Here is a 25,456-nt window from a genome sequence, read left to right on the forward strand (position 1 = left end):
GTAATGAATGAGGAGATACTGAATAGAATGGGGGAGGGGGGGGGAGAGAGATTTGTGGTACAACCTGACTACAAGAATAGTCCAGTTGATGGGGCACATTCTGAGCCATCGAGGGGTCACCAGTTTAGTATTGGAGGGAAGTGAGGGTGGAAAAATCGTAGAGGGAAATCAAGAGATTAATACAGTAAGTAGATTCAGAAGGATGTTGGTTGCAGTAGTCAGTCGGAGATGGAAGAGGCTTGCTCAGGATAGACTAGCATGGAGAGCTGCATCAAACCAGTCTTTGGACTGAAGACGATGACAACAACAACAACAACAACAACAAATAATGCATAGCTTTAGTCCAGCCCTGTGGAGTATATTTTTATAAAGAGCTCAAGAATGTTATAAAATGGCTTCAAAATGACATGTATTTAATTGAACACAAAAATGTAAAATTGATTCACAAAGGTTTTTAAAATTTAGTTTGTGTGATTCACGGTGTGGAAACATCAGTATTTTTGAATATGACGAAATACCCATGGTATGCATCAAATCTCTATGTTGACAGAGAAGTATTTATGAATGGTAATAAAGTATGCTTCTTCAGAGACATTTTAAAAGAACCTTATCCTTGTTAAAACAAAACAAAACAGTGCATTTTTGTAGTGTGCTAATCTTCCTTTTACCATGTTTGTCCCCAGCCTGGGGATAATTACTCCCTGAGGGATAAAATGGAACTTTCTGAAGGTTACAACAAGTGTTCAATTGTTTTTCTGTCTTGAAACTAAATTATTTTTCAAAGATCACTACTATATCACTATTTTGCAAGACTGTAATTAAATAAATTACAAATAATTACTTGGTGAGATGGGACAGTTGGATAATGGAGAGTACAAATTGGTTTACTCATGCAGGAAGAAGAGTTCTATATTGCGGTAATTATGATACGAAAGTGGCTGATGAAAAAGTATTGAAAGTAGAGTACATAGATAAAAGACTGAAGACAGATGATGATGATGATGATGATGATGATGATGATGATGATACTAAGAGGTGAGAAGAAGAACATTGTTTTAATACAATCGTGCCAACAAGTCAGTGCACTGATGAGGAAGTAGAGGAATATTATGAAAAGATAGGATCAATTATGAATAAAGAAAAAGAAACCCCTGCTTCGTTGTAATGGGGGATTTGAAGAGGGGGAAAACGGAGGGAATGGTTGGAAGATTTGGATTGGGAAATACGAATGACAGGAGTGAAACGCTGGTTAATTTTGACATAGAAAATTCTCTCGTGATTCGAAACCCATTGTTAGAAAGCCACCGGAGACAGACACATGGGTATCTAGGTTGAATGATGACAGATACAAAATTGATTATATCGTAATTCAGAATATACAAAAACTGCCTATACATGGAAAAATCCTGGAGATACTAGTAGGTATCAGATATATTATGTAATGGTAAGACAGAGATTTAGGAACCAAGTTTTAAGTTGTAAGACATTTCCAGGGGCAGATGTGGACTCTGACCACAATCTATTGGTTATGAACTGTAGATTAAAACTGAAGAAACTGCAAAAAGGTGGCAATTTAAGGAGATGGGACCTGGATAAACTGAAAGAACCAGAGGTTGTACAGAGTTTCAGGGAGAGCTTAAGGGAACAATTGACAGGAATGGGGGAAAGAAATACAGTAGAAGAAGAATGGGTAGCTCTGAGGGACGAAGTAGTGAAGGCAGCAGAGGATCAAGTAGGTAAAAAGACAAGGGCTAGTAGAAACCCTTGGGTAACAGAAGAAATACTGAACTTAATTGATGAAAGGAGAAAATATAAAAATGCAGGAAATGAAGCAGGCAAAAAGGAATACAAACATCTGAAAAATGAGATCGACAGGAAGTGCAGAATGGCTGAGCAGGGATGGCTAGAGGACAAATGTAAGGATGTAGAGGCTTATCTCACGAGGGGTAAGATAGATACTGCCTACAGGAAAATTAAAGAGGCCTTTGGAGAAAAGAGAACCACTTGTATGAATATCAAGAGCTCAGATGGAAACCCAGTTCTAAGCAAAGAAGGGAAAGCAGAAAGGTGGAAGGAGTGTATAGAGGGTCTAAACAAGGGCGATGTACTTGAGGACAATATTATGGAAATGGAAGAGGATGTAGATGAAGATGAAGTGGGAGATATGATACTGCGTGAAGAGTTTGACAGCACTGAAAGATCTGAGTCGAAACAAGGCCCAGGGAGTAGACAACATTCCATTAGAATTACTGACGGCCTTGGGAGAGCCAGTCCTGACAAAACTCTACCATCTGGTGAGCAAGATGTATGAGACAGGCGAAATACCCTCAGACTTCAAGAAGAATATACTAATTCCAATCCCAAAGAAAGAAGGTGTTGACAGATGTGAAAATTACCGAACTATCTGTTTAATAAGTTGCAGCTGCGAAATACTAACGCGAATTATTTACAGACGAATGGAAAAACTTGTAGAAGCCGACCTCGGGGAAAATCGGTTTGGATTCTGTAGAAATGTTGGAACACGTGAGGCAATACTGACGTTACGACTTATCTTAGAAGAAAGATTAAGGAAAGGTAAACCTACATTTCTAGCATTTGTAGACTTAGAGAAAGCTTTTGACAATGTTGACTGGAATACTTTCTTTCAAATTCTGAAGGTGGCAGGGGTAAAATACAGAGAGTGAAAGGCTATTTACAATTTGTACGGAAACCAGATGGCAGTTATAAGAGTCAAGGGACGTGAAGGGGAAGCAGTGGTTGGGAAGGGAGTGAGACAAGGTTGTAGCCTCTCCCCGATGTTATTTAATCCGTATATTGAGCAAGCAGTAAAGGAAACAAAAGAAAAATTGGGAGTAGGTATTAAAATCCATGGAGAAGAAATAAAAACTTTGAGGTTCGCCGATGACATTGTAAATCTATCAGAGACAGCAAAGCACTTGGAAGAGCAGTTGAACGGAATGGACAGTGTCTTGAAAGGAGGATATAAGATGAACATCAGCAAAAGCAAAACGAGGATAGTGGAATGTAGTCGAATTAAGTCGGGTGATGCTGAGGGTATTAGATTAGGAAATGAGACACTTAAAGTAGTAAAGGAGTTTTGCTATTTGGGGAGCAAAATAACTGATGATGGTCGAAGTAGAGAGGATATACAATGTAGACTGGCAATGGCAACGAAAGCGTTTCTGAAGAAGAAAAATTTGTTAACATCGAGTATAGATTTAAGTGTCAGGAAGTCGTTTCTGAAAGTATTTGTATGGAGTGTAGCCATGTATGGAAGTGAAACATGGACAATAAATAGCTTAGACAAGAAGAGAATAGAAGCTTTCAAAATGTGGTGCTACAGAAGAATGCTGAAGATTAGATGGGTAGATCACATAACTAATGAGGAGGTATTGAATAGAATTGGGGAGAAGAGGAGTATGTGGCACAACTTGACAAAAAGAAGGGACCGGTTAGTAGGACATGTTCTGAGGCATCAGGGGATCATAAATTTAGCATTGGAGGGCAGCGAGGAGGGTAAAAATGGTAGAGGGAGACCAAGAGATGAATACACTAAGCAGATTCAGAAGGATGTAGGTTGCAGTAAGTACTGGGAGATGAAGAATCATGCACTGGATAGAGTAGCATGGAGAGCTGCATCAAACCAGTCTCAGGACTGAAGACCACAACAACAACAACAGCAGCAGCCTAAGAATGCCAGAGGGTACCCTGGGGCATGCCAGAGCATACCCTGGAGATTCGGACCACAACTTGGTGGTGGTGGACTTGCAGATAAGGTTGAAGAAAGCGAGAGGAAGAAAACAGAGAGACATTTTACCTACAGAGACTAAAGGAAGAAGATAAGGATGCTGATTTAGAAAACACGTTTGTGGGATAGATGGCCCAATGAAGAGAGTGCAAATGAGAAATGGAAGAGGAGGAGACAAAACCTTAAGGAATCTACAGAAGTAGAAGGGGGGGGGGGGGAATGAGGAAGTTCAAAAGAATAAGGAATGAATGGGTAACAGAGGCAATGTTGGGTAAGGTTGAAAAAAGAAGAAATTGGGAGACAGTAGGAAATGAAGAAGGAAAAACAATGTACAGAAAGCTGAATAATGAATTAAGGTGAGAAACAGATCTGGCAATAAAGCCATGGATGTAAGAGAGATGTAAAGAAATAGAGAAATACGAAAAGGAAGAAAAATAGGGAATGATATATAGATCAGCTGCTGATCTAGTATTTGAAGTAAAGAAAAACAGGACAAGTATGAGAATAGAACGAAGTGATGGCACTATGGTTCATAAACCAGAAGTGTTGGGAAGGCGGCAAGAATATGTAGAGTGCCTGTATGAGGCTGATCAAAAGGCAAATGATAGTGAATTAGAAGAGGTGATGAAAGTTAGTGAAGAGGACAAAGGATGCTGTATCTGGGAAGTAGAAGTAGAAAGGGCATTGAGAGAGAAAAAGTATCATAAAAGAAGTGGAATTGATGGATTACCAGCAGAGTTATGTGAAAGCCTTCAGAGTAGTGGTGTGAAAGAGTACACACATCTACGTAATAAGATACTGTATACGAAAAAGGTAGATGGCCAGATGACTTTCTCTTGGCAGTATTGATACTGATTGAGGAGGAATGCCAAGAACGTGAAGATTTTAGAACCGTAAGTTAGATTTTGCATGCAGTAAAAGTTTTGTTAAGGGTGAAAGATAGAAGACTTCACGAGACACTGGAAAAAAATATTGCAGAGGAACAGTATAGATTTAGAAGAGGGAAAGTTAAAAGAGATATAATTGGACTGCTGAGAATTATAGGTGAGAGAGAGATTGAAAGAGGAAGAGGAGTTTATATTGTTTTCATTGACTCTGAGAAAGCCTTTGATAGGTTACAGTGGAATAAATTAATGGACATTCTAAGTAAGAATGATGTCGACTATAGGGATAGAAGACTGATTAAAAGTCTACACCTACAACAGAAAATACAAGTACAGATTGGGAATGAGTGACACAAGAATTCGGAATGAGAATTAATAAGAAAAAGACAAAATGTGCGGTGATAATTGTAAGAAAACTAAGAACAACTGTAAAGTTAGGACAGGAACTTTATTTTACAGGTCCATCTTGATCACATAAATTTTTAAATTTCACTATGACCGGATTCGGTTACTGCCATGTTCAGATCATAAAATCTTCTGATGTATCAATGTCAAATTAAACATGTAGGTACAAAGTAAGTGCTTACTATGTGCTTACTACGTACCTAAATGTTTAGTTTGATATTGATACCACATCAGAATATTTTATGATCTGAAGATGGCAGTAGCTGAAATCGGTCATAGTGAAATTTAAAAATTTATGTGATCAAGACATACTTGTAAAATAAAGTGCCAAATATATGATCAGGAGTTGAAAACTCTTATAGCGATTGCCAAGGAGACATTCAATAAGAGGCGGCGGCATCTGTGGCGTGCATGGACAGGGACCTGAGGAAGAGACTGGTGAAGTGCTTCACATGGAGCATTGTATTATATGGAGCTGAGACATGGACACTGAGGAAAGAGGAAGAAAGAAGAATAGAAGCATTTGAGATGTGGATTTGGAGGAGGATGGAAGGGATAAAATGGTTAGACGAAGTGAAAAATGAGATGTTGAGAGGAGTGAGGGAAGAGAGAGAGATTTTAAAGGTAACCAGGAAGAGGGAAAACAATTGACGTGGACACTGGATGAGAAAAGATTGTTTACTGATGGATGCTAGCCAGGTGGGCTGATATCCCTTGGTTCCAGTTTGATGTTTTCAGGAGTTTTCTTGTGCCATTCTCTTGCAAAGAATTCCGGAGTGATGAGTAGTGGTGACAGGCCATCACTCACACTTAGACCTGCTTTAATTTTAACATCTCAGATATTTCTCCTCTGAATGTTATCCTGGATTTGGTGTTTTTCTCAGTTAATTGAACCATTTTTATTAATTTGGGATGAAGTCCGAAAGTCCTTAATATATTCAAATTGAAGACCCATGAGTACTGTTGTAACGCTGTAGTGTGAGTGCATGTAATCGAATGGTGCGTAATACAAGTATGTCCACAGTTGGGCAAAAGGTCACATGGCAACCTGGCCGTGTGCTCAGCAGCCCAATATAAGACCGGAGCGCCAGACCCTCGGCCTCGCTTATTGCATGTTCACCTACGAGACTGTATGCTGATGTGTTCTGTAGTTATGAGACTTCGTAGTGTTCCTTACTTTGCTCATTGTTATTTTGGATATATCCCTGTGGAAGCAGAATAAAACTTGATTGTTGTTACTTATGATGCTGTCTTTGTACAATGTGGTAACAGATACAGTCATAGGCTTTTTTAAAAGGTATGAAAAGGTTACGACTTGTTTTTATTTTCTGTTATAGATATCAGTTGATAATTTTAAGGTGATTACTTGTTGTGAGCAGCTGCTCCAAAGTCTAAATCCTCTTTGTTAGTCTCCTAGTTCCTGTTCAAGTTGATCTTTAAAGCGATTGTACAGAATTCTTGACAAGACTTCAAATGTGCAATCCGAAGGAGAAATTCCTCTGTAGTTATCTGGATTTGTTTTTCTCCTTTTCCGTGTGATGGATATATTATCATCATTGTCCATTGTTTGGGTAGTTCTTCTTTGTCCCAGGTTTTCACGATGCTGTGGTATAATGATATCTTTGCTGGTTCTGCTGCATGTTTCCAGAGTCCTGCAAATGTTTAACCTTTTCCATGTGCTTTGCAGTTCTTGAGCTCTCTCAAAGCATTGTTAGACTTCATGGATTGTTGGTGGACTTGCATTTTCTGCTGGTGTTTTTAATAGGGATTTTGTGTTTATTTCAAATAGCTCTGGGAGATCCTCACAGTTTAGTAGTGTGTGAAATGTTTCTGCTAAAATTTCTGTATTTACTCTATTGGTATGGACCATCCTACTGTCTTTGTCTTTTAGTGTTGGAGGATCGTATTTTTAAAGTTGTCTGGGAAATATATGTACTAATTTGTTTATTTGTAATGTCTAGTGATGAAAAAAATTATTTAATTTCCATATGAAATTTTGATTTATATAAATGTTTTGTTTTTTTGTGGGATTTGTAATTAAAATGAAAAGATGTTTATATTAAAATATGATTTAATATTTTTTAATTAACATTTCAATTTGATGATAAATATTGAATTCAAATAAAGGTATAAAAAAGTCCAAATCTATCAAGAATCGAACCAGTGACCTCATGCTACATATAAGGTTAAGAGCGATCGAAATGTTTAGTACTTAACAGGGCCCGGAAAAATTCAAAGTTCCCTCCTCCTCCCCTTACCCCTCTCCCTTCCTCCCCCCCAGGTGTTTTTAAATCGTATAATAATAATAATAATAATATTTCTGACATAACTGATACACGGTATTTAAATTGGAAAAATGTTTATGTTGAAGGCACACATTTCTGAGCCTTTAGCTAAATAGTAACATCAACACAAATAAATGCTTCCTAAAAGTCTCTTCCAAAACTGATTAGTTAGAGAAATAAAGTTTACTGGCATGAGAAGAGCTATTTTAGAACACTATAGTAAACAACACAGTCTGACAAAAGTCAATAATTGGAAAACAAATAATCGAGTCCCTTGTTGGATGATATAACTTGTAGAACAAAAGTTCAAGTTCTGCCAAGCCACTAGGAGCATGATCTTCATGAACGCTAAGTCTGTGCTGAGTACAAGTAATGGAAAAGTTAATTTTCATAGCTACAGTTGGCAGAATGAGGACAGTGCAGACACACTGAACTGGCAGAGTCTGTTCGCTGGGGAGTGTGACATCTTGGTTGAGGAGTGGCGGTAGATTGCAGACTGGATGGCAACAGCAGTAGCAGCTCTTGTAAAGTTCATGTTTAGGGCTGGCAATGTCACTGACTTGTGCTTCGGCACAAGCTTAAATTGACGTGCGGAATATTACATCTTTTCGATTGAGAGCTTGGCTACGGCTGGGTTGCAGAAGCAGAACATGGTCTTGATTGGTGCACACCAATGATAGCTGGATGTGACAGTTGAGATTTTGGCACAGCCACTGGCATCACCCTCTGGTGGTCGACTAACTGATTTACTAGCTGACTTCTTGGCCCTGCAGCATTTAAAGTGGAGCAAGTGGAGTCGCAGGCATTTAAATTGTGCGGCTGGCAGACATTTGGCCACTGGCGCTCCGTGGTAGGCAAGTGACAGTAGTTATGAAGAAAATCAATGATTACAAGTTTTTAAAGTCTCCATGTGAAACCTTTCAGTGTAGTTTTTCTCAAAACATTCTTTCACACACAGAGCAGTGGGGTGGTGCATTGTCTTGCTGAAGGAAAATGCCACCACCCCTGGGGAACTGGAGATAGTTACGGGGATGCATGTGATGGCACAGAAGGCTTAGCATTGTTTGTTAATGTGAGAGAATGGCAGATGCATCATGCTCCATTTCACCTCTTGTTAACATAACCTACATGAGAACACTTCAACCACATGTTTGAACAGTGCCTTGTTATCCATCAGAAAGCATCGTTTCATGTTGTTTTTGGTGTATTGGCCTGTACCAACATTTAAACAGTGAATATCTAACTCCACAATCAACTGATTTCAGTGTCTGTGGCCATTACAAAGTAATCAAGTTATACAAATAACATATTTTTATATGTTCAAAATCCAAATAACATAGATGTTGGTGTGACAGTGTCATTCGAATGCTGCCTCGTGAGCATAGATATGGGTAAACTATTGCATACAGAAGTACAGTGTTTGCTTTGAATGAATTTTCAATTACGTGAAAGTAGGGGGTACATTTCTGTACAGTCGTCATCTTGAACAGTACACAGCCCCAGGCTGGGTCTGTTTGGAATATAAGCCTTGCCATCAAGCCCTGTTTTCCCACCATCTTCATGTGTTCAGTCTGCTCCAGTCCTTACCTCTCTTTTCAACACACTCCTCCACACCTGTCAGCCACCTATCCTTTTGTTTTCCTCTCAGTTGTTTCCTTCTCATCTCCAGTTCATGTATCTTTGTGAGAATCCTCGTTTTCCATCCTCTTTAAGTGCCCATACCATCTTTGCCATGAAGTTTCTATCTTCTTTCACTATTTATCCTACCCTTTCATTCCTCTTCATCTCTCCTTGTTTCTCCTACCCTACTTCTGAGGAACTTCATTTCACATGCCTGTAATCTGCGTGCATCACTTTTCTTCATTAACCATGTTTCTGAAGTTTAGGTCAGTATTGGGATGTAGTAACTTTTGTGTATTACTACTTCGATTTTTTGTTGGATGTCTTTATTCCAAACCAGGCTCCCAACACTTTCAGGAACGCTTCTGCCTGTCCGCCACGTTCCCTAATTCTTTTCTCATTTCTTCCATTTTCCTCTATCACAGTTCCCAAGTACTTATCACTTTCCACCTTCATAAATTGTTCATGTTTAATCCTTATTTCTCTGGTTGGTCTGTCTTTGTGTCTAGTTGTAACCAGAATCTCACATTTACTTGCATTCAGTTTCATTCCATACTGTCTCAGTTTCTTCCCAAGGATCCAGCCTTTCCTGAATGTCATCGTCCTTGTTTCCCCAGATCATCAAGTTATCAGCTAACACCTCTTGTTTCATTTTGTCTTCTCAAGTTTTTTTTCTGACACCTTAGTCTTAACTCAATTCCATAGTTAAGAGGGGAAGTGACTGTGCACTGCCCTGTTTTGCTCCAGTTGTTCACTGGAATCAGTACGTCCTTTCATTTCACCTCTTTCACCCAACTCAGACTTCCACAGTATCTCTCCTTCACTCTGCTTGTTGTCTCCTTTTCCACTCCTTTCTTTTCTAGTGCTTCCCAGATCTTTCTTCTACTGATGCTATCAAGTGCCTTTTCTATATTGAGAAAGGCTGTCAACAGGTCTTCATCAAATTCATAGTGATGCTCATGGAGCTGCCTCAATGCAAATATGAGGTCAACAGTAGACATTCCAGGTTTGAAGCCGTGCTGTTCATCTCTCAATTTGTTCTTGACACTTGCTTGGATTCAGCTTTCCAGGATCTTTCCATATACCTTGGCACAGTGTGGTATCAGTGTGACTCCCCTGTAGTTTCTACATTCCTTCCTACTCCCTTCTTAAATATAGGAACAATTAGTGTCCTCCCCCAATCTTCTGGAGTCTTCTCATTCCACATCATCATTGCCACTGTTTCTCAACCTCTCCTGCTGCCTTCACCGTTTCAACACTTATTTCATCCATACCAGTCCTCCTTTCATTTGTCCTATGCCTTTTCATTTCTTTCCATGTCAGCTCCTTTTCCTCATACAGTTTACGTATAGCTCCTTCAGTCTATTATCTTCATCTCCAAGTCTGTTCAGATTTAGCAAGTGCTCAGAGTACTCCTTCCACACTAACTTCAGTGTCTCTTTGTTATTAACCTCTTTCCCATTTCTATTCGTCATTGTCGCAGCCTCTGTCAAACCTCTCCTAACTTTTGACCATTCTATATAGTAATTTCCTACTTCCTCTGTCATCTTCCTCCATCATCTTTGTCCATTCTTCCATCCACTTTCTTCTCGCCCCCCAAGTCACTGTCTTATGCCTCTTCCTTCTTTTTCTTATACTCTTCACTTGCTAACTCGTTCCTTTTTTCGGAACTACAGTCTGAAGCCCTTGTTCTTCTTTCTGACTACCTCCGTGGCTCTTTCATTCCACCATGGTGTCTCCTTCCACCGTTCTGTGTCACTTGCCCTACCGCATACAGCTACTGCAGCTTGTACCATAACACTTTATATTGTCCCCATTCCTCTTCTCCTGTTTCTGGTTCACCCTTTGGTAACCTTTCCCTTATAATCTTCTAGTATTATTTCTTGACTTCCTTTTCTTTCAGTTTCCATACTATAATTCTCTATTACTTGTTGTTTGTGTTCTTTCATTTCTTCATGATTCTCGTGCTCATCACCAGTACCTGATGGTCACGATTCAATGCCTCATATGGTAGTACCCTTATAGCCATTACAGTCCTCTTTGTTTCTCAATAGTAGAGCATGTAATCCACCAAAGATTTCTGTGCCAGATTCCTACTGTTCCACATTACTTTGTGGCGCTCTCTCTCTTCTGCAACCAGGAGCTACCTATCATTAAATCATTTTTCTTTTGAATTCAAGCAATCTGTTTCCTTCTTCAGTTCTACTTCCCCATCCTTCTGCTCTCAGTACATTTTCATACCCTTGCCTTTCATTCCCTGCTTGTGAATTGCAGTCTCCCATGATTAATATGCACTGCCCACTTGGGGGTGGGGATGCACCTGAACCACCTGAACCACCTCCATACTTCATTATCTTGTCACTTTTCCTCTATACCTCTGGTTTTAGACCATATCTCACAACTACTCCCACTCCCTTTTGTTTTCCCTCTTCATTTCCATGCCAGTACAATATGTAACCTTTCCTCAGTTCCCTACTGCCTTCTTCAGATATCTAGTTTTCTCTTTTCCATCATATCCACTGTCAGTGTTACAAAGTTAAAAGTTCCAAAAATGTAATCCATTTGCCTTGATGGGTCGTTGTCTTATATATTCATCCTTTGTGAGGCTAATTCCATTTAACTGATTGTTGATTCACTGTTGGCTAGCCTAGATCCATCATAGCTTCACAAGAGCCCTGTTAGCTGCCAATTTTAGTAGTTTCTGCACAGTAACTGGGGTAATTTGGATTTTACTTGTATTTTTATTTTACGTGTGAGTAGGTCTTGCGTTCTGAGGTTTCTGTACAAACTTAATTATACAGGGTGGAGTAGAGGAAACACATGTTTTTCACTATTGAATGACTGGGACAAGGTTTGATAAAAGTAATAAAAACAAGTCTTTAGTGATAGATTTTTTAATGCAGTTTGAAACATACATACTTTAATTAGGTTCGAAAAATAATGTCTTGGAGATGGCGTCCTTCTTGTTGGATACAAATATGGATCCTCTCCCGAAAGTTACGCATGGCTCTCTCCAACATTTCATTCGGCACGGCTTCAATTTCCTGACGAATGGAATTCTTCAGGTCATCGATTGTGTGATGCTTGTTCATGTAGCCTTTTGATTTTAAATATCCCCACAAAAAGAAGTCACAGATTGACAAATCGGGTGAGCGAGGGGGCCAGTAAACATCACCACATCTCAAAATAACGTGTCCTGGGAACATTTGTCAAACCACTTCCATGGATGCTCTGGCGGTGTGAGCTGTGGTACCATCCTGCTGAAACCATATTTCTCTCATGTTCACCTGATGCCTTTCAAGTTCTGGACAAAGAAAGTTGTTTAACATTTTAACATAGCGTGCTGATGTCACAGTAGCTGCAGTTCCTTCCTCTTCAAAAAATATAGGGACCAACAATCCCCATCTTTGAAATGCAACACCACACTGTTACTTTTAAACTGTGGAGAGGTCTTTGGTGTAATTCATGTGGGTTCTCCAGCGCCCAATACCAACAATTTTGAACATTGACATAACTGTCTACATGAAAATGTGCTTCATCACTCACGAAGTCTGTAGCATCTGCAGCTTCCTTAAAAATTTCATCCATTACGCCACAACACTCTCTGCGCTGCACAAAATCCCCTTCACTAAGCTGCTGGACGATCATTATCTTGTACAGGTGAAACTTAAGATCATCATGTAAGATGCTGTGAGGCGAACGACGTGACATACCCAGCGCTACAGCCTGTCATCTAGCCAGTTGTGTCGGACTAGCAACAACTGCCGTTCCTACTCTTGTCTACATTTTCCGGAGTAAGAACTGATCGGGGAAGATCAGGTGGTTTCTTTTTCATCACAGATCCAGTACTTCTAAATGCTTCAGCCCATCGGAGTACATTATTTCGATCAGGCACTGCACCTCAACGTCCAACTCTAAAATTTTTCGGAAGAGATGTTGACTATGGAATCATTGTTTCTAAAGTACTGCTAGACAACAAACACACGATGCTCTACTCTCAAACTCTCCATAGCGACTGAAACTGCATTGTATGGGCAGTCTGCCAACATTAATTCATGGTCAATACCCCCTCTCATCGCTGTGTTCTAGCGGTTCAAAATACATGCGTTTCCTCTGCTCCACCCTGTATATGTAGATAGTCTGCCTGTTACTGAGCAAAAAGGATCTTAGTAAGTGGACAGTCGGGTAGCTAATGAAAAATTTTTTGCATGTGATGTAATTACAAATTTAAAAAAAAATTTTAGAATTTTTTCCTTTACTTGTACTGTGAAACCTTGCTTCTTGCAAAATTTCGTGATTCTAGTTCAATGGGAAACACCCAATAGATCTTGGATGAGTGAGTTAGTGAATAGCAAAAATGCTGTATAAATGACCATATTTTTTTGAATGCATAAGTTAGAAGCTTAATTTTTTTGCACCACCGATGGACTGCAGTTCGAAGAAATTATCTTTACATAGGTTCTTACATTGTTTATTATCTTCTCTCTAAAGATGTAACTGATACTTTTTTCCCGTTCCTGGCATTCCATCACCACCACCATCATCATACCTACTTTTTTGTTACATTATTTTTCATAAATTACATACTTAGTTTATGTGTAGCATTAGTACAGCATCCCTGCTCGAATGTGAACTCTATTGCCTTTTTTTGAGCACTTTTCCTTTGTCAAAATAGTTCCTTAATTTTGTCTACTATTATTTTTGCTGTTAACATAACAGTAATCAACTGCTTTTATTTTAACATACAAATACACTATGTAATTAACAGTATCCGGACACCCCAAAAACATGTTTTCCACATTATGGGCATTGTGCTGCCACCTACTGCCAGGTACTCCATATCAGTGACCTCAGTAATCATTAGACATCATGAGAAAGCAGAATGGGGCACTCCGCGGAACACATGGACTTCGAATGTGGTCAGGTGATTGGGTGTCACTTGTGTCATACGCCCGTACACGAGATTTCCACACTCCTAAACATCCCTAGGTCCACTGTTTCCGATGTGACAGTGAAGTTGAAACGTGAAGTGACACATAAGCACAAAAGCATCGAGGCCGTCCTCATCTGTTGACTGACAGAGACCGCTGACAGTTGAAGTGGATCGTAATGTGTAATAGGCAGACATCTATCCAGACCATCACACAGGAATTCCAAACTGCATCAAGGTCCACTGCAAGTACTATGACAGTTAGGCTGGAGGTGTGAAAACTTGGATTTCATGGTCAAGCGGCTGGTCATAAGCCACACATCATGCTGTTAAATGCCAAACGATGCCTCACGTGGTGTAAGGAGCGTAAACATTGGACGATTGAACAGTGGAAAAACGTTGTGTGGGGTGACAAATCACGGAACACAATGTGGCGATCTGCTGGCAGGGTGTGGGTATGGCGAATGCCCAGTGAACCTTATCTGGCAAGGTGTATAGTGCCATCAGTAAATTTTGGAGGTGGTGGTGTTATGGTGTGGTCCTGTTTTTCATGGAGGGGGCTTGCACCCCTAGTTGTTTTTGTGTGGCAATATCACAGCACAGGCCTACATTGAGTTTTAAGCACCTTCTTGCTTTCCACTGTTGAAGAGCAGTTTGGGAATGGCAATTGCATCTTTCAACACAATCGAGCATCTGTTCATAATGCACAGCCTGTGGTGGAGTGGTTAAATGACACTAACATCCCTGTAATGGAATGGCTTGCACAGTCCTGACCTGAATTTAGTAGAACACCTTTTGGGATGTTTTGAAATGCCGACTTTGTGCCAGGCGTCACCGACAGACATCGATACCTCTCCTCAGTGCAGCACTTGGTGAAGAATGGGCTGCCATTCCCCAAGAAACCTTCCAGCACCTGATTGAACATATACCTTGAACTTGTAACTCATTTCCAGCCAGGTGTCCGGACACTTTGGATAACATAGTGTAAGTTATGGAAGAGGAGTTGTGTGATACTTTGAAAAGCTTTCTATCTTAAATAATTAAAGAGTAATTTTCAGCAAATGCTTTTCACTTTTATTTATAAAGTGTCTTCTGTGGTCAGTCTGGAAATATGGATATGTAATGTGTTTATAAATGGTGGTATTTATAAATTAAAAACAGCATTTCCTTATAAAATTGGCATCCAATTTACCCAAGGTGGTTTTTTCTCTCTCGTTTATCTATTTTGCAAACCACTGCTTCCTCCCTTGTTGTTAATAGAGGTTAAGGATGAAAGAAAATTGGTTGCACATCCACTTTTAGAAGTTTTTCACTTTTTTAACCCAGTTTTTTTTATATTGCTTTGGCATTTTTTCCAATTTACTTTGCTTTTGGAAAACTTCACAAGATAAGTTGTACTGTAGTTACTTGTGTTCACCACTCAGCTTAGTGTTTATTGTTGTTCATTTGTTTTCTGTGTAGGTTGTGAGAGTAACCAGTCAATTAATGTAATTTTCTCTTTTCAAGCAAATCCCAATGCACTTTCCCTCTGATGCCAACTCATGTTACATAAGAGTTTCTAGTCAGACCTTTTGTGAACAATAGGAATGATGCCACATATTCAGTTGCAAGGGCATATTTTGAAAATATTATCGCAAAAATGCAGATTACGGGAGGATAGAACTAAAACTGTGGAAAGTCCAGGAAAGAATAACAACAATGTTGTTGCTACTCACCATTCAGAGAAGACACTTGAGTTGCAGACAGGCACAACAAAAAGACTGCTATACATTTTGACTTTTGTCCTAAAGCCCTTCTTTTGAAACAGAAAACAGACACAATCAAACTATGGAAACTCCAGGTAGGAATATCATTAATGTAGGAAAAGCTATTAAGACGAGACGGTTAGCTGCCGACAGGCACAATTCAAAGACACTTACACTTAATGCTTTCGGCCGCAGCCTTCATCAGAAAAAGAGAAACACACACCATTGATTCCCACAAGCGAATACACATGACACACACATGACCGCCAACTCCAACTCTGGCTTGATCTGCCGGAGTTGGCAGTCATCTGTGCATGAGTTGAGCTTGCTTGTGTGAATGAATGGTGTGTGTGTTTCTCTTTTTCTGATGAAGTTTGTGGCTGAAAGCTTATGTGTATGTGTCTTTTAATTGTGGTTGTCTGCAACTTAAAATGTGATCTTTATGGTAAGTAGCAATCTTTTCCTATATTGTAGAAAACACCCACACATTCACACAAGCACAACTTCCACACACATGACTACTGTGGCTGCCCACAGTGACCAGATATAGTGGTAATGTGTGTGTGAGCTGTGCTTGTGTAAATGCATGCACTTTTTCTACTTCAGAAGAAGGCTTTCTGGCTGAGAGCTAAAATGTATAGCAGTCCTTAGTCAGGCTTCGTTGCGACACATGAGATAAAACTGTAAGACACATTACGCGATTGATGCAATGCTTTAGACATAAAGATTCTACCCTCTCCTGATTTGATGCAAAGAACATGTATTCTGATATACCTATAACAGAAACAATAAACATCATGGAAGAAAGTCTCAAAAGACACAGTAAGCATCCAAGAAATTCTCAAGCTGTTGGATATAATAACAGAACAGGACTATTTCCAGTTCATTAATGAAATCTATTTACAAATTGAAAAATTACCACTTGGTTCCTGGTTCCTCAGTATCTGGAACTACAGCAAGTGTATATATGAACCATGTAGAATTTGTCATACTTAAAACATTTGTACCAAATACGCATGATATCCTGTTCTGGGTTAGATATTTGAATGAAACCCTGTGCCTTGTAGATGAACCAAGGAGTAAATTAGATCAATTACATGCAGGCGTAAATTTGTTGAACATAAAATAAATTTTACAATAGGAAAAAAGCTAGCTAGATCAATATGTTTCTTGGGCACTACCATAAAGATTCAGAACAACCAGCACATATTAAACAATTATTGAAAACCCACAACAGCAGATATGTTGTTGTTGTTGTTGTTGTTGTTGTTGTGGTCTTCAGTCCTGAGACTGGTTTGATGCAGCTCTCCATGCTACCCTATCCTGTGCAAGCTTCTTCATCTCCCAGTACTTAATGCAACCTACATCCTTCTGAATCTACTTAGTGTATTCATCTCTTGGTCTCCCTATACAATTTTTACCCTCCACGCTGCCCTCCAATGCTAAATTTGTGATCCCTTGATGCCTCAGAACATGTCCTACTAACCGGTCCCTTCTTTTTGTCAAGTTGTGCCACATACTCCTCTTCTCTCCAATTCTTTTCAATACTTCATCATTAGTTATGTGATCTACCCATCTAATCTTCAGCATTCTTCTGTAGCACCACATTTCGAAAGCTTCTATTCTCTTCTTGTCCAAACTATTTATCGTCCATGTTTCACTTCCATACATGGCTACACTCCATACAAATACTTTCAGAAACGACTTCCTGACACTTACATCTATACTCGATGTTAACAAATTTCTCTTCTTCAGAAACGCTTTCTTTGCCATTGCCAGTCTACGTTTTATATCTTCTCTACTTCGACCATCATCAGTTATTTTGCTCCCCAAATAGCAAAACTCCTTTACTACTTTAAGTGTCTCAATTCCTAATTTAATTCCCTCAGCATCACCCGACTTAATTCGACTACATTCCATTATCCTCGTTTTGCTTTTGTTGATGTTCATCTTATATCCTCCTTTCAAGACACTGTCCATTCCGTTCAACTGCTCTTCCAAGTGCTTTGCTGTCTCTGATAGAATTACAATGTCATCGGCGAACCTCAAAGTTTTTATTTCTTCTCCATGGATCTTCCCCGAGGTCAGCTTCTACCAGTTTTTCCATTTGTCTGTAAAGAATTCGCGTTAGTATTTTGCAGCTGTGACTTATTAAACTGATAGTTCGGTAATTTTTGAATCTGTAAACATCTGCTTACTTTGGGATTGTAATTATTATATTCTTCTTGAAGTCTGAGGGTATTTTGCCTGTCTCCTACATCTTGCTTACCAGATGGTAGAGTTTTGTCAGGACTGGCTCTACCAAGGCTGCCAGTAGTTCTAATGGAATGTTGTCTACTCCCGGGGCCTTGTTTCTACTCAGGTCTTTCAGTGCTCTGTCCAACTCTTTACGTAGTATCGTATCTCCCATTTCATCTTCATCTTCATCTACATCCTCTTCCATTTCCATAATATTGTCCTCAAGAACATCGCCCTTGTATAGACCCTCTACATACTCCTTCCACCTTTCTGCTTTCCCTTCTTTGCTTAGAACTGGGTTTCCATCTGAGCTCTTGATATTCATACAAGTGGTTCTCTTTTCTCCAAAGGTCTCTTTAATTTTCCTGTTGGCAGTATCTGTCTTACACCTAGTGAGATAAGCCTCTACATTACATTTGTCCTCTAGCTATCCCTGCTTAGCCATTTTGCACTTCCTGTCGATCTCATTTTTGAGATGTCTGTATTCCTTTTTGCCTGCTTCATTTACTGCATTTTTATATTTTCTCCTTTCATCAATTAAGTTCAATATTTCTTCTGTTACCCAAGGATTTCTACTAGCCCTCATCTTTTTACCTACTTGATCCTCTGCTGCCTTCACTACTTCATCTCTCAAAGCTACCCATTCTTCTTCTACTGTATTTCTTTCCCCCATTCTTATCAATTGTTCCCTTATGCTCTCCATGAAACTCTGTACAACCTCTGGTTCTTTCAGTTTATCCAGGTCCCATCTCCTTAAATTGCCACCTTTTTGCAGTTTCTTCAGTTTTAATCTACAGTTCATAACCAATAGATTGTGGTCAGAGTTCACATCTGCCCCTGGAAATTTCTTACAATTTAAACCCTGGTTCCTAAATCTGTCTTACCATTATATAATCTATCTGATACCTTCTAGTATCTCCAGGATTCTTCCATGTATACAACCTTCTTTCATGATTCTTGAACCAAGTGTTAGCTATGATTAAGTTATGCTCTGTGCAAAACTCTACCAGGCGGCTTCCTCTTTCATTTCTTAGCCCCAATCCATATTCACCTATGTTTCCTTCTCTCCCTTTTCCTACTCTCGAATTCCAGTCACCCATGACTATTAAATTTTTGTCTTCCTTCACTACCTGAATAATTTCTTTTATCTCATCATACATTTCTTCGATTTCTTCATCACCTGCAGAGCTAGTTGGCATATAAACTTGTACTACTGTTGTAGGCGTGGGCTTCGTATCTATCTTGGCCACAATAATGCGTTCACTGTGCTGTTTGTAGTAGCTTACCCGCACTCCTATTTTTTTATTCATTATTAAACCTACTCCTGCATTACCCCTATTTGATTTTGTGTTTATAACCCTGTATTCACCTGACCAAAAGTCTTGTTCCTCCTGCCACCGAACTGCACTAATTCCCACTATATCTAACTTTAACCTATCCATTTCCCTTTTTAAATTTTCTAATCTACCTGCCCAGTTAAGGGATCTGACATTCCACACTCCGATCCGTAGAACGCCAGTTTTCTTTTTCCTGATAACGACGTCCTCCTGAGTAGTCCCTGCCTGGAGATCCAAATGGGGGACTATTTTACCTCTGGAATATTTTACCCAAGAGGACGCCATCATCATTTATCCATACAGTAAAGCTGCATGCCCTCGGGGAAAAATTACGGCTGTAGCTTCCCCTTGCTTTCAGCCGTTCGCAGTACCAGCACAGCAAGGCCGTTTTGGTTAATGTTGCAAGGCCAGGTCAGTCAATAATCCAGACTGTTGCCCCTGCAACTACGGAAAAGGCTGCTGCCCCTCTTCAGGAACCACACGTTTGTCTGGCCTCTCAACAGATACCCCTCTGTTGTGGTTGCATCTACAGTACGGCCATCTGTATCGCTGAGGAGCAGATATGAGTACACACAAACTAACATGAACAAGCAGCATTTATATACAGGGTGACACACGGGAGATGGACAGTTTTTAATTAAATAATACTCAGCCAACTTTAAAATTAATGCAAGTATATTTACACAAAATCAAAGCTCATTATTTGCCATTTTAGTTAACAAAGTTATTTGTGAAAAATAATGTCATGAAGGTGATGTCCATCATTTTGAATGCAGGACTCAAGTCTCTTCTCAGAATCCTTCATCACACGGACTAAAATCTCTGCAGGGATGGCAGCAAATTCTTGAATGATTGCATTCTTCAACTCGTCCAGATTTTGTGGTTTGTGGCTATAGACACAGTTCTTAAGGTCCCCCACAGAAAAAAGTCACATGCTGACAAGTCGGGAGACCTGGGAGGCCATGGAACATTGCCAAAACGTGAGATAATCCAGCCAGGAAACATGCTCCTAAGAACTGTCATTGAAGTGTTTGCGGTGGGTGATGTTGCCCCATCCTGCTGGAACCAAACGCGTTTTAAAGGGATTCGTTGTCTTCTTAGTTCTGGTTTCAAGAATGCTTCAAGCATACGAATGTAACAAACCGAATTAAAAGTAACTGTGGCCCTGTTCTCTTCAAAAAAATAAGGTCCAGTAATGCCAACAGAGCCAAGAGCACACCAGACTGTTACTTCTTCTGAGTGTAGAGGACGCTGGTGGATAAGGTGTGGATGCTCTGGAGCCCAGTAACGTAGGTTTTGCTTATTCACGGTCCCCTTTAAATGAAAATGAGCTTCATTGCTCATCAATAAAATTTCATTTTCATTCAATCCCAAAATCACTTGCATTCTGTAAGCGAAGTCTTCTCATACAGCAAAATCAGTTTCCTTAAGTTGTTGGACAATGAGCATTTTGTAGGGATGGAATTTTAATTCTTGATGCAGAATTCGTCTAACCGATTCATGATTGATTCGTAACTCACTAGCATGACGTATAGCTGACCGTCCTGGGCTTCTGACTGCCACTTGCCTTACCCTTTCAACATTTTCTGGTGTCGTTACTCTGCCTCTCGGGCCAGGATGCTTCTTATCCAGTATGTTTCCAGTTGATCTGAAGTTTTCCACCCATCTGAGGATTGTGTTATGGCTCGGAACAGCTCCATGTCGACCGACATTAAACCGCGCAAGAAACAATTGCTGCGTAGCAACAATAGACTCACCACTTTTCGCGAAACTGTCATAGACAAACACTCTACGTTGCAAGTCCCACTGCTCCATAGTGACTGAATAAATGAAATGGCGTCTTGTGTGCATCAGAACTATCCCCACCACGACCACCTCCCACCACCGCGCCCTCAGTACTACGCAGTTCAAAACCACCCTTCTCCCGTGTGCCACCCTGTACGTACTGCACAAACTCCCCAAAAGCAATAGAAAAAAAATGCATCCAGATCAGAAATCAGAAATACACCAACTAATGTAATATGCAATTCCAACGTTGTAATACCCCCCTTCTCCCCTCTCCCGCTCTCCCTGCTGCCCAAATCCGGTGACATCTTTCTTGAACATCTAACACTTTTCATTAATTTAAACATGTGGGTGTGATTACAGAAGATAAGGGCAATCACAGCTTGGCAACAGTCACAACCTACGCAGAAAATAAATGAGTAAACATTAACACTGCACTGAGTGCTGAACAAGTGATAGTACAGTACTACTTGTCTTGTGAAGTTTTATAACAGTGTGGTGTAGTAGGAAAAACACTGATGATGCGGCATAAGAAAAAATGGGTTAAAAAAAGATGAAAAATTGGCACGTGACTGTGCAGCCAATTTTCCTTTGACCTCAAGCTGTGGTAATAAGAAAGAAAAAAAGGGGTTATTTGCAGAATAAGTAAACAAGAAGAGAAAACACCAGAGTAAATTGTACACCAGTTTTGAATCAAAATACCAAAATGTGTAGATATATTGTGTATGCATATTTTTAGAATAACACAGACCAGAGCACTTTTAAAGAAAAGCACCTAGTGAAGAACACTCTTCAATTATTTAATGGAAAAACATTAATATATATTGATTATAACAGCTGCTGTGGAAAATGGCCATGCAAACAAACATATATATTATCTTTTCTTTCAGAACACAGGCCACATTAACAAGCCAGTGAAGGTTCTGCTCTGTACTGATATAAAAGTCAATCCTCCAACAGAAAGTGAACTCGAGCCTCTTGTATCTGTTGTACATCCGTATATTTGTGATCAAGGTAGGTAATTGCAGTATGGGTAAAATAAGTTATTGACATAAACAGAAAGGGAAATTCAGATATACGTTTCTTTGTAAAGTGTTTTGCCATTTGTTGTAATAGTAACGATAGGTTATGTACCCAAAGATTTCTATACAAAAGGGAAGTTTCTGTTGGGTTGTAAAGATTGCATAGGGAGATAATGTAATAAGTTTGCTTGTAAGGTAAAGAAATACTTACGTTGAAGTGCACTAAAACATCACCAGAAATGGTGGGGGAAAGTCTCCATGTGAGTAACTAGTGAATTATTGTGATGTATAACCTATAATGTACATTGATGAAAAACTCAGCCCAGCGGCCGAATAGTGCCCAGTTGCATGCAGCCGAGTGGAAGGGCTTGAATATTAAGACATCTGCAGTATCTCAGTGCTTTCCAGAGGGTGATGAGTGTGACATTTTTTGCAATTTTAATACTGCTACCCAGCTGGAAACCAGAGAACTTTAGCTTTTCATCAGTAGTATATGCTAGGAAAGTCTACATTCACTTCTGACTCGCAAGAAAAAAATAATTGCAGCCGAAGTGGAAAATTGCTCAGTCCTTTAACAAATTGGTGACTTGGTATTGTGATCATATATCACAAGTAGTACTTCCATTCTTCAAACAAGACATATTTCAAAATGGTGACTGAGTGTAAGAAACACGATAAATTTCAGTGATGTGGTTGTATGCAGACATTTTCAGTGTTTCCACTTTGAATTGTAATTTTTACCAAACATCCCAATACTTGAATCTTGTGTTGAAGTGTGAAAATTGATTGTATACTGTAAGACAGTGTTACAGTGGACATTGAAGAATGAGAATAGTGCTCTACAATGTTGAAGCAATCTTTTTTTTTCCTGTATAGTGAACTAACATATTAGGGCTTATTTGTTATTTATCAAAATGATTAATGGAAAATCTCATATAAGATGTGAAACAAATACTAACAAAGAGATAGAGGGGCTGGCCAGTACTTACCTCAGCTCAGTACAGCCGATAGATACACATAAAACAGAACTGAAAATTTACATTCCTAGCTTTCGGAACTTTGTTCCTTCATCAGGGAGGAGAGAGGGGAAAAAAGGGAAGAAGGGAAAGTGGATTCAGTTACTCACAACCCAGGTTATGAAGCAACAGGGAAAGGTAACCAGGGAGGGTAGCAAGGATGGAGGCATGGTTCATGCCTCCATCCTTGCTACCCTCCCTGGTTACCTTTCCCTGTTGCTTCATAACCTGGGTTGTGAGTAACTGAATCCACTTTCCCTTCTTCCCTTTTTTCCCCTCTCTCCTCCCTGATGAAGGAACAAAGTTCCGAAAGCTAGGACTGTAAATTTTCAGTTCTGTTTTATGTGTATCTATCGGCTGTACTGAGTTGTTATTTATCAAGTACCATGAGACATGCAAAATGAAGCTACTTGGTTATGAAATGAGTAATGTACAGAATTGTGATTAGAAAAATTGTTGACAAAAGAACCTGTGGTGTGCGTACTGTAAGACCTTCGGTACACACACCATCAGATTATTTGAGTTGTCGCTCTAGCGAAGTAGGCGAGTGTCAGCAATATGTCTCGTGGTCTTATCGTGGCGTGTTTATCTTCTGCCGTTAGGTCAGACAATAGAAATGCCAGTTGCACGCTTAGAGTAGCAGATTGATGGTGACCAACTTTAAACAGAACTTGATTAATTTTCACACACATTTATTAAAATAATAACAATCATAAACCTTACTTAACTTGATTCTGGATGCTATTTACAATTGACACTCTGAAGTTCCTTTGGTCTTGGTATGTTAATCTTATTCTCACATATCTCTAGTGTGCCTATACATTTCTCTTCGTGGCTATGTACAGGAATATGATAATCTTATTAGCACAGATTGAAACTTGACTACTGACTAATGCAGACTAACTGGTCGGAGGTCTGTACACCCGCTATAATACCGCGAGCGTTCAGGTATCACTGCACAAGTGTGATCCGCGAGGAGAAAAGGTTCTACGTTAGCAGCAATCTCATTGGCTGCGTTACGTATTAATAGGCGGATCAGCGGAAGCAGAATTTGGTCCGTCTCTAAGACAGCGCCATCTCGTAGTACAGAGACGGTCGAGTGCTGCGCCTGCGCTGTTGTGCTTAGTGGGGCGCGCTCTATTGGGAAAGTTGTGTACGCGCTGACTGCGGAACTATGTATACAACAGAACTAAAGAATTAACGAAACACAAAAAAATTCAGTGTGTGTACACAAATAAATAACATGTTGCAGAAAAAAGTTTTCAATTACTGAAAAAACATCCTGTAAAGAATAGGAGTGTACTGCAAGGAAATCTTTCAACCTGTATTTGAAGACTTTGGTTTAACACTCAATTTTTTTTTCCAAACAGTGGAAAATCCAGGATGGAATGATAACAGCATTATGAAAAGGGATAGATCGCTACTCACCATATAGTGGAGATGTTGTGCCACAGACAGGCACAGCAATAAGACCACTGAACTTGAGCTTTCAGCCAAAAGTCACAGAGGCCGAATTGCAAGCAGTCTGGCCTCGGTGGCGAGAGACAGTGGTCATGTATGTGCAGGTTGTTCTTGCATGAATATGCATATGTTGTCTATTTTACAAGAAGGCCTTTTGATTGAAAGCTCACATGTTTAGCAGTCTTATTGTTGCACCTGTCTGCGGCATGTCATCTCCACTTTATGGTATCAGTCTGTCTTTTTCATAATATTGTCAATTTTTTTCAGCTTTTCTGGAACCCTATAGAAAATAAAACCTGCTGAATATTGCACACTTTTCTGCACAATGCTTACAGAAGTGTTATCCAAGCATATTTGCAGGGGTTGCAGAGTTAAATTTCACACACACCTGACCAACAGCCTGCATGGAATTTGCTAACTGACACATCTGATCTGTCTGACTTCCCATTTCTGGACTAAGAATATTTCTGGTGAATGCAATGAGTTGCCCCAAAATGTGAATTCATAGGAGATAATAGTGTGAAAGTAAAAAAGTAAGTTTTTTGTTAAAATATCAGATTTTTAAACTCCATTTATTATGGTACATTACCTTGATGGTTCATTATGTCTCCATGGACCTTGAGCCTAGGCAGCATTGACTTTCTGTTTCACAAAATTTTCATATTTCCATTGCTATTGTCTCTCGTTTGCCTTATAAAGAGCATGTTTTGAAAGGGGCTTCTTTCTATCGGCCTTTGTTAATTTACAATCTAATTGACAAAGAACTAAGCAAGAAATGATTTAAGTGATTGACTTAAACAGGCTCACCTATATTGCACTCCGGGACATTAAAATTACCTGTAACAGCCATGTTTGAGGTAAATTGCATGGCTCTTGAGGTTAGCTCCAGAACACCTTAGACTTTGCTCTGGGCAGCTCTCATGTATTCAGGGCCTGTTCTACATCTACATCTACATAAGTACTCTGCAAGCCACTGTGTG

General features: G+C 39.6%; 1 protein-coding gene across 1 annotated transcript in view; it reads left to right on the forward strand.

The window, feature by feature from the left end:
- LOC126418470 (uncharacterized) overlaps positions 1-25,456 on the forward strand; it is a 146,507-nt gene that overhangs the window by 52,504 nt on the left and 68,547 nt on the right. Inside the window, exon 10 of the mRNA XM_050085244.1 lies at positions 21,868-21,991. Coding sequence (XP_049941201.1) covers positions 21,868-21,991 — 124 coding nt within the window. The remainder of the gene's footprint in view (positions 1-21,867; positions 21,992-25,456) is intronic.

The sequence above is a fragment of the Schistocerca serialis genome, chromosome 9 (genome assembly GCF_023864345.2).
Source record: "Schistocerca serialis cubense isolate TAMUIC-IGC-003099 chromosome 9, iqSchSeri2.2, whole genome shotgun sequence".
In the NCBI taxonomy this organism is placed as follows: Eukaryota; Metazoa; Arthropoda; class Insecta; order Orthoptera; family Acrididae; genus Schistocerca; species Schistocerca serialis.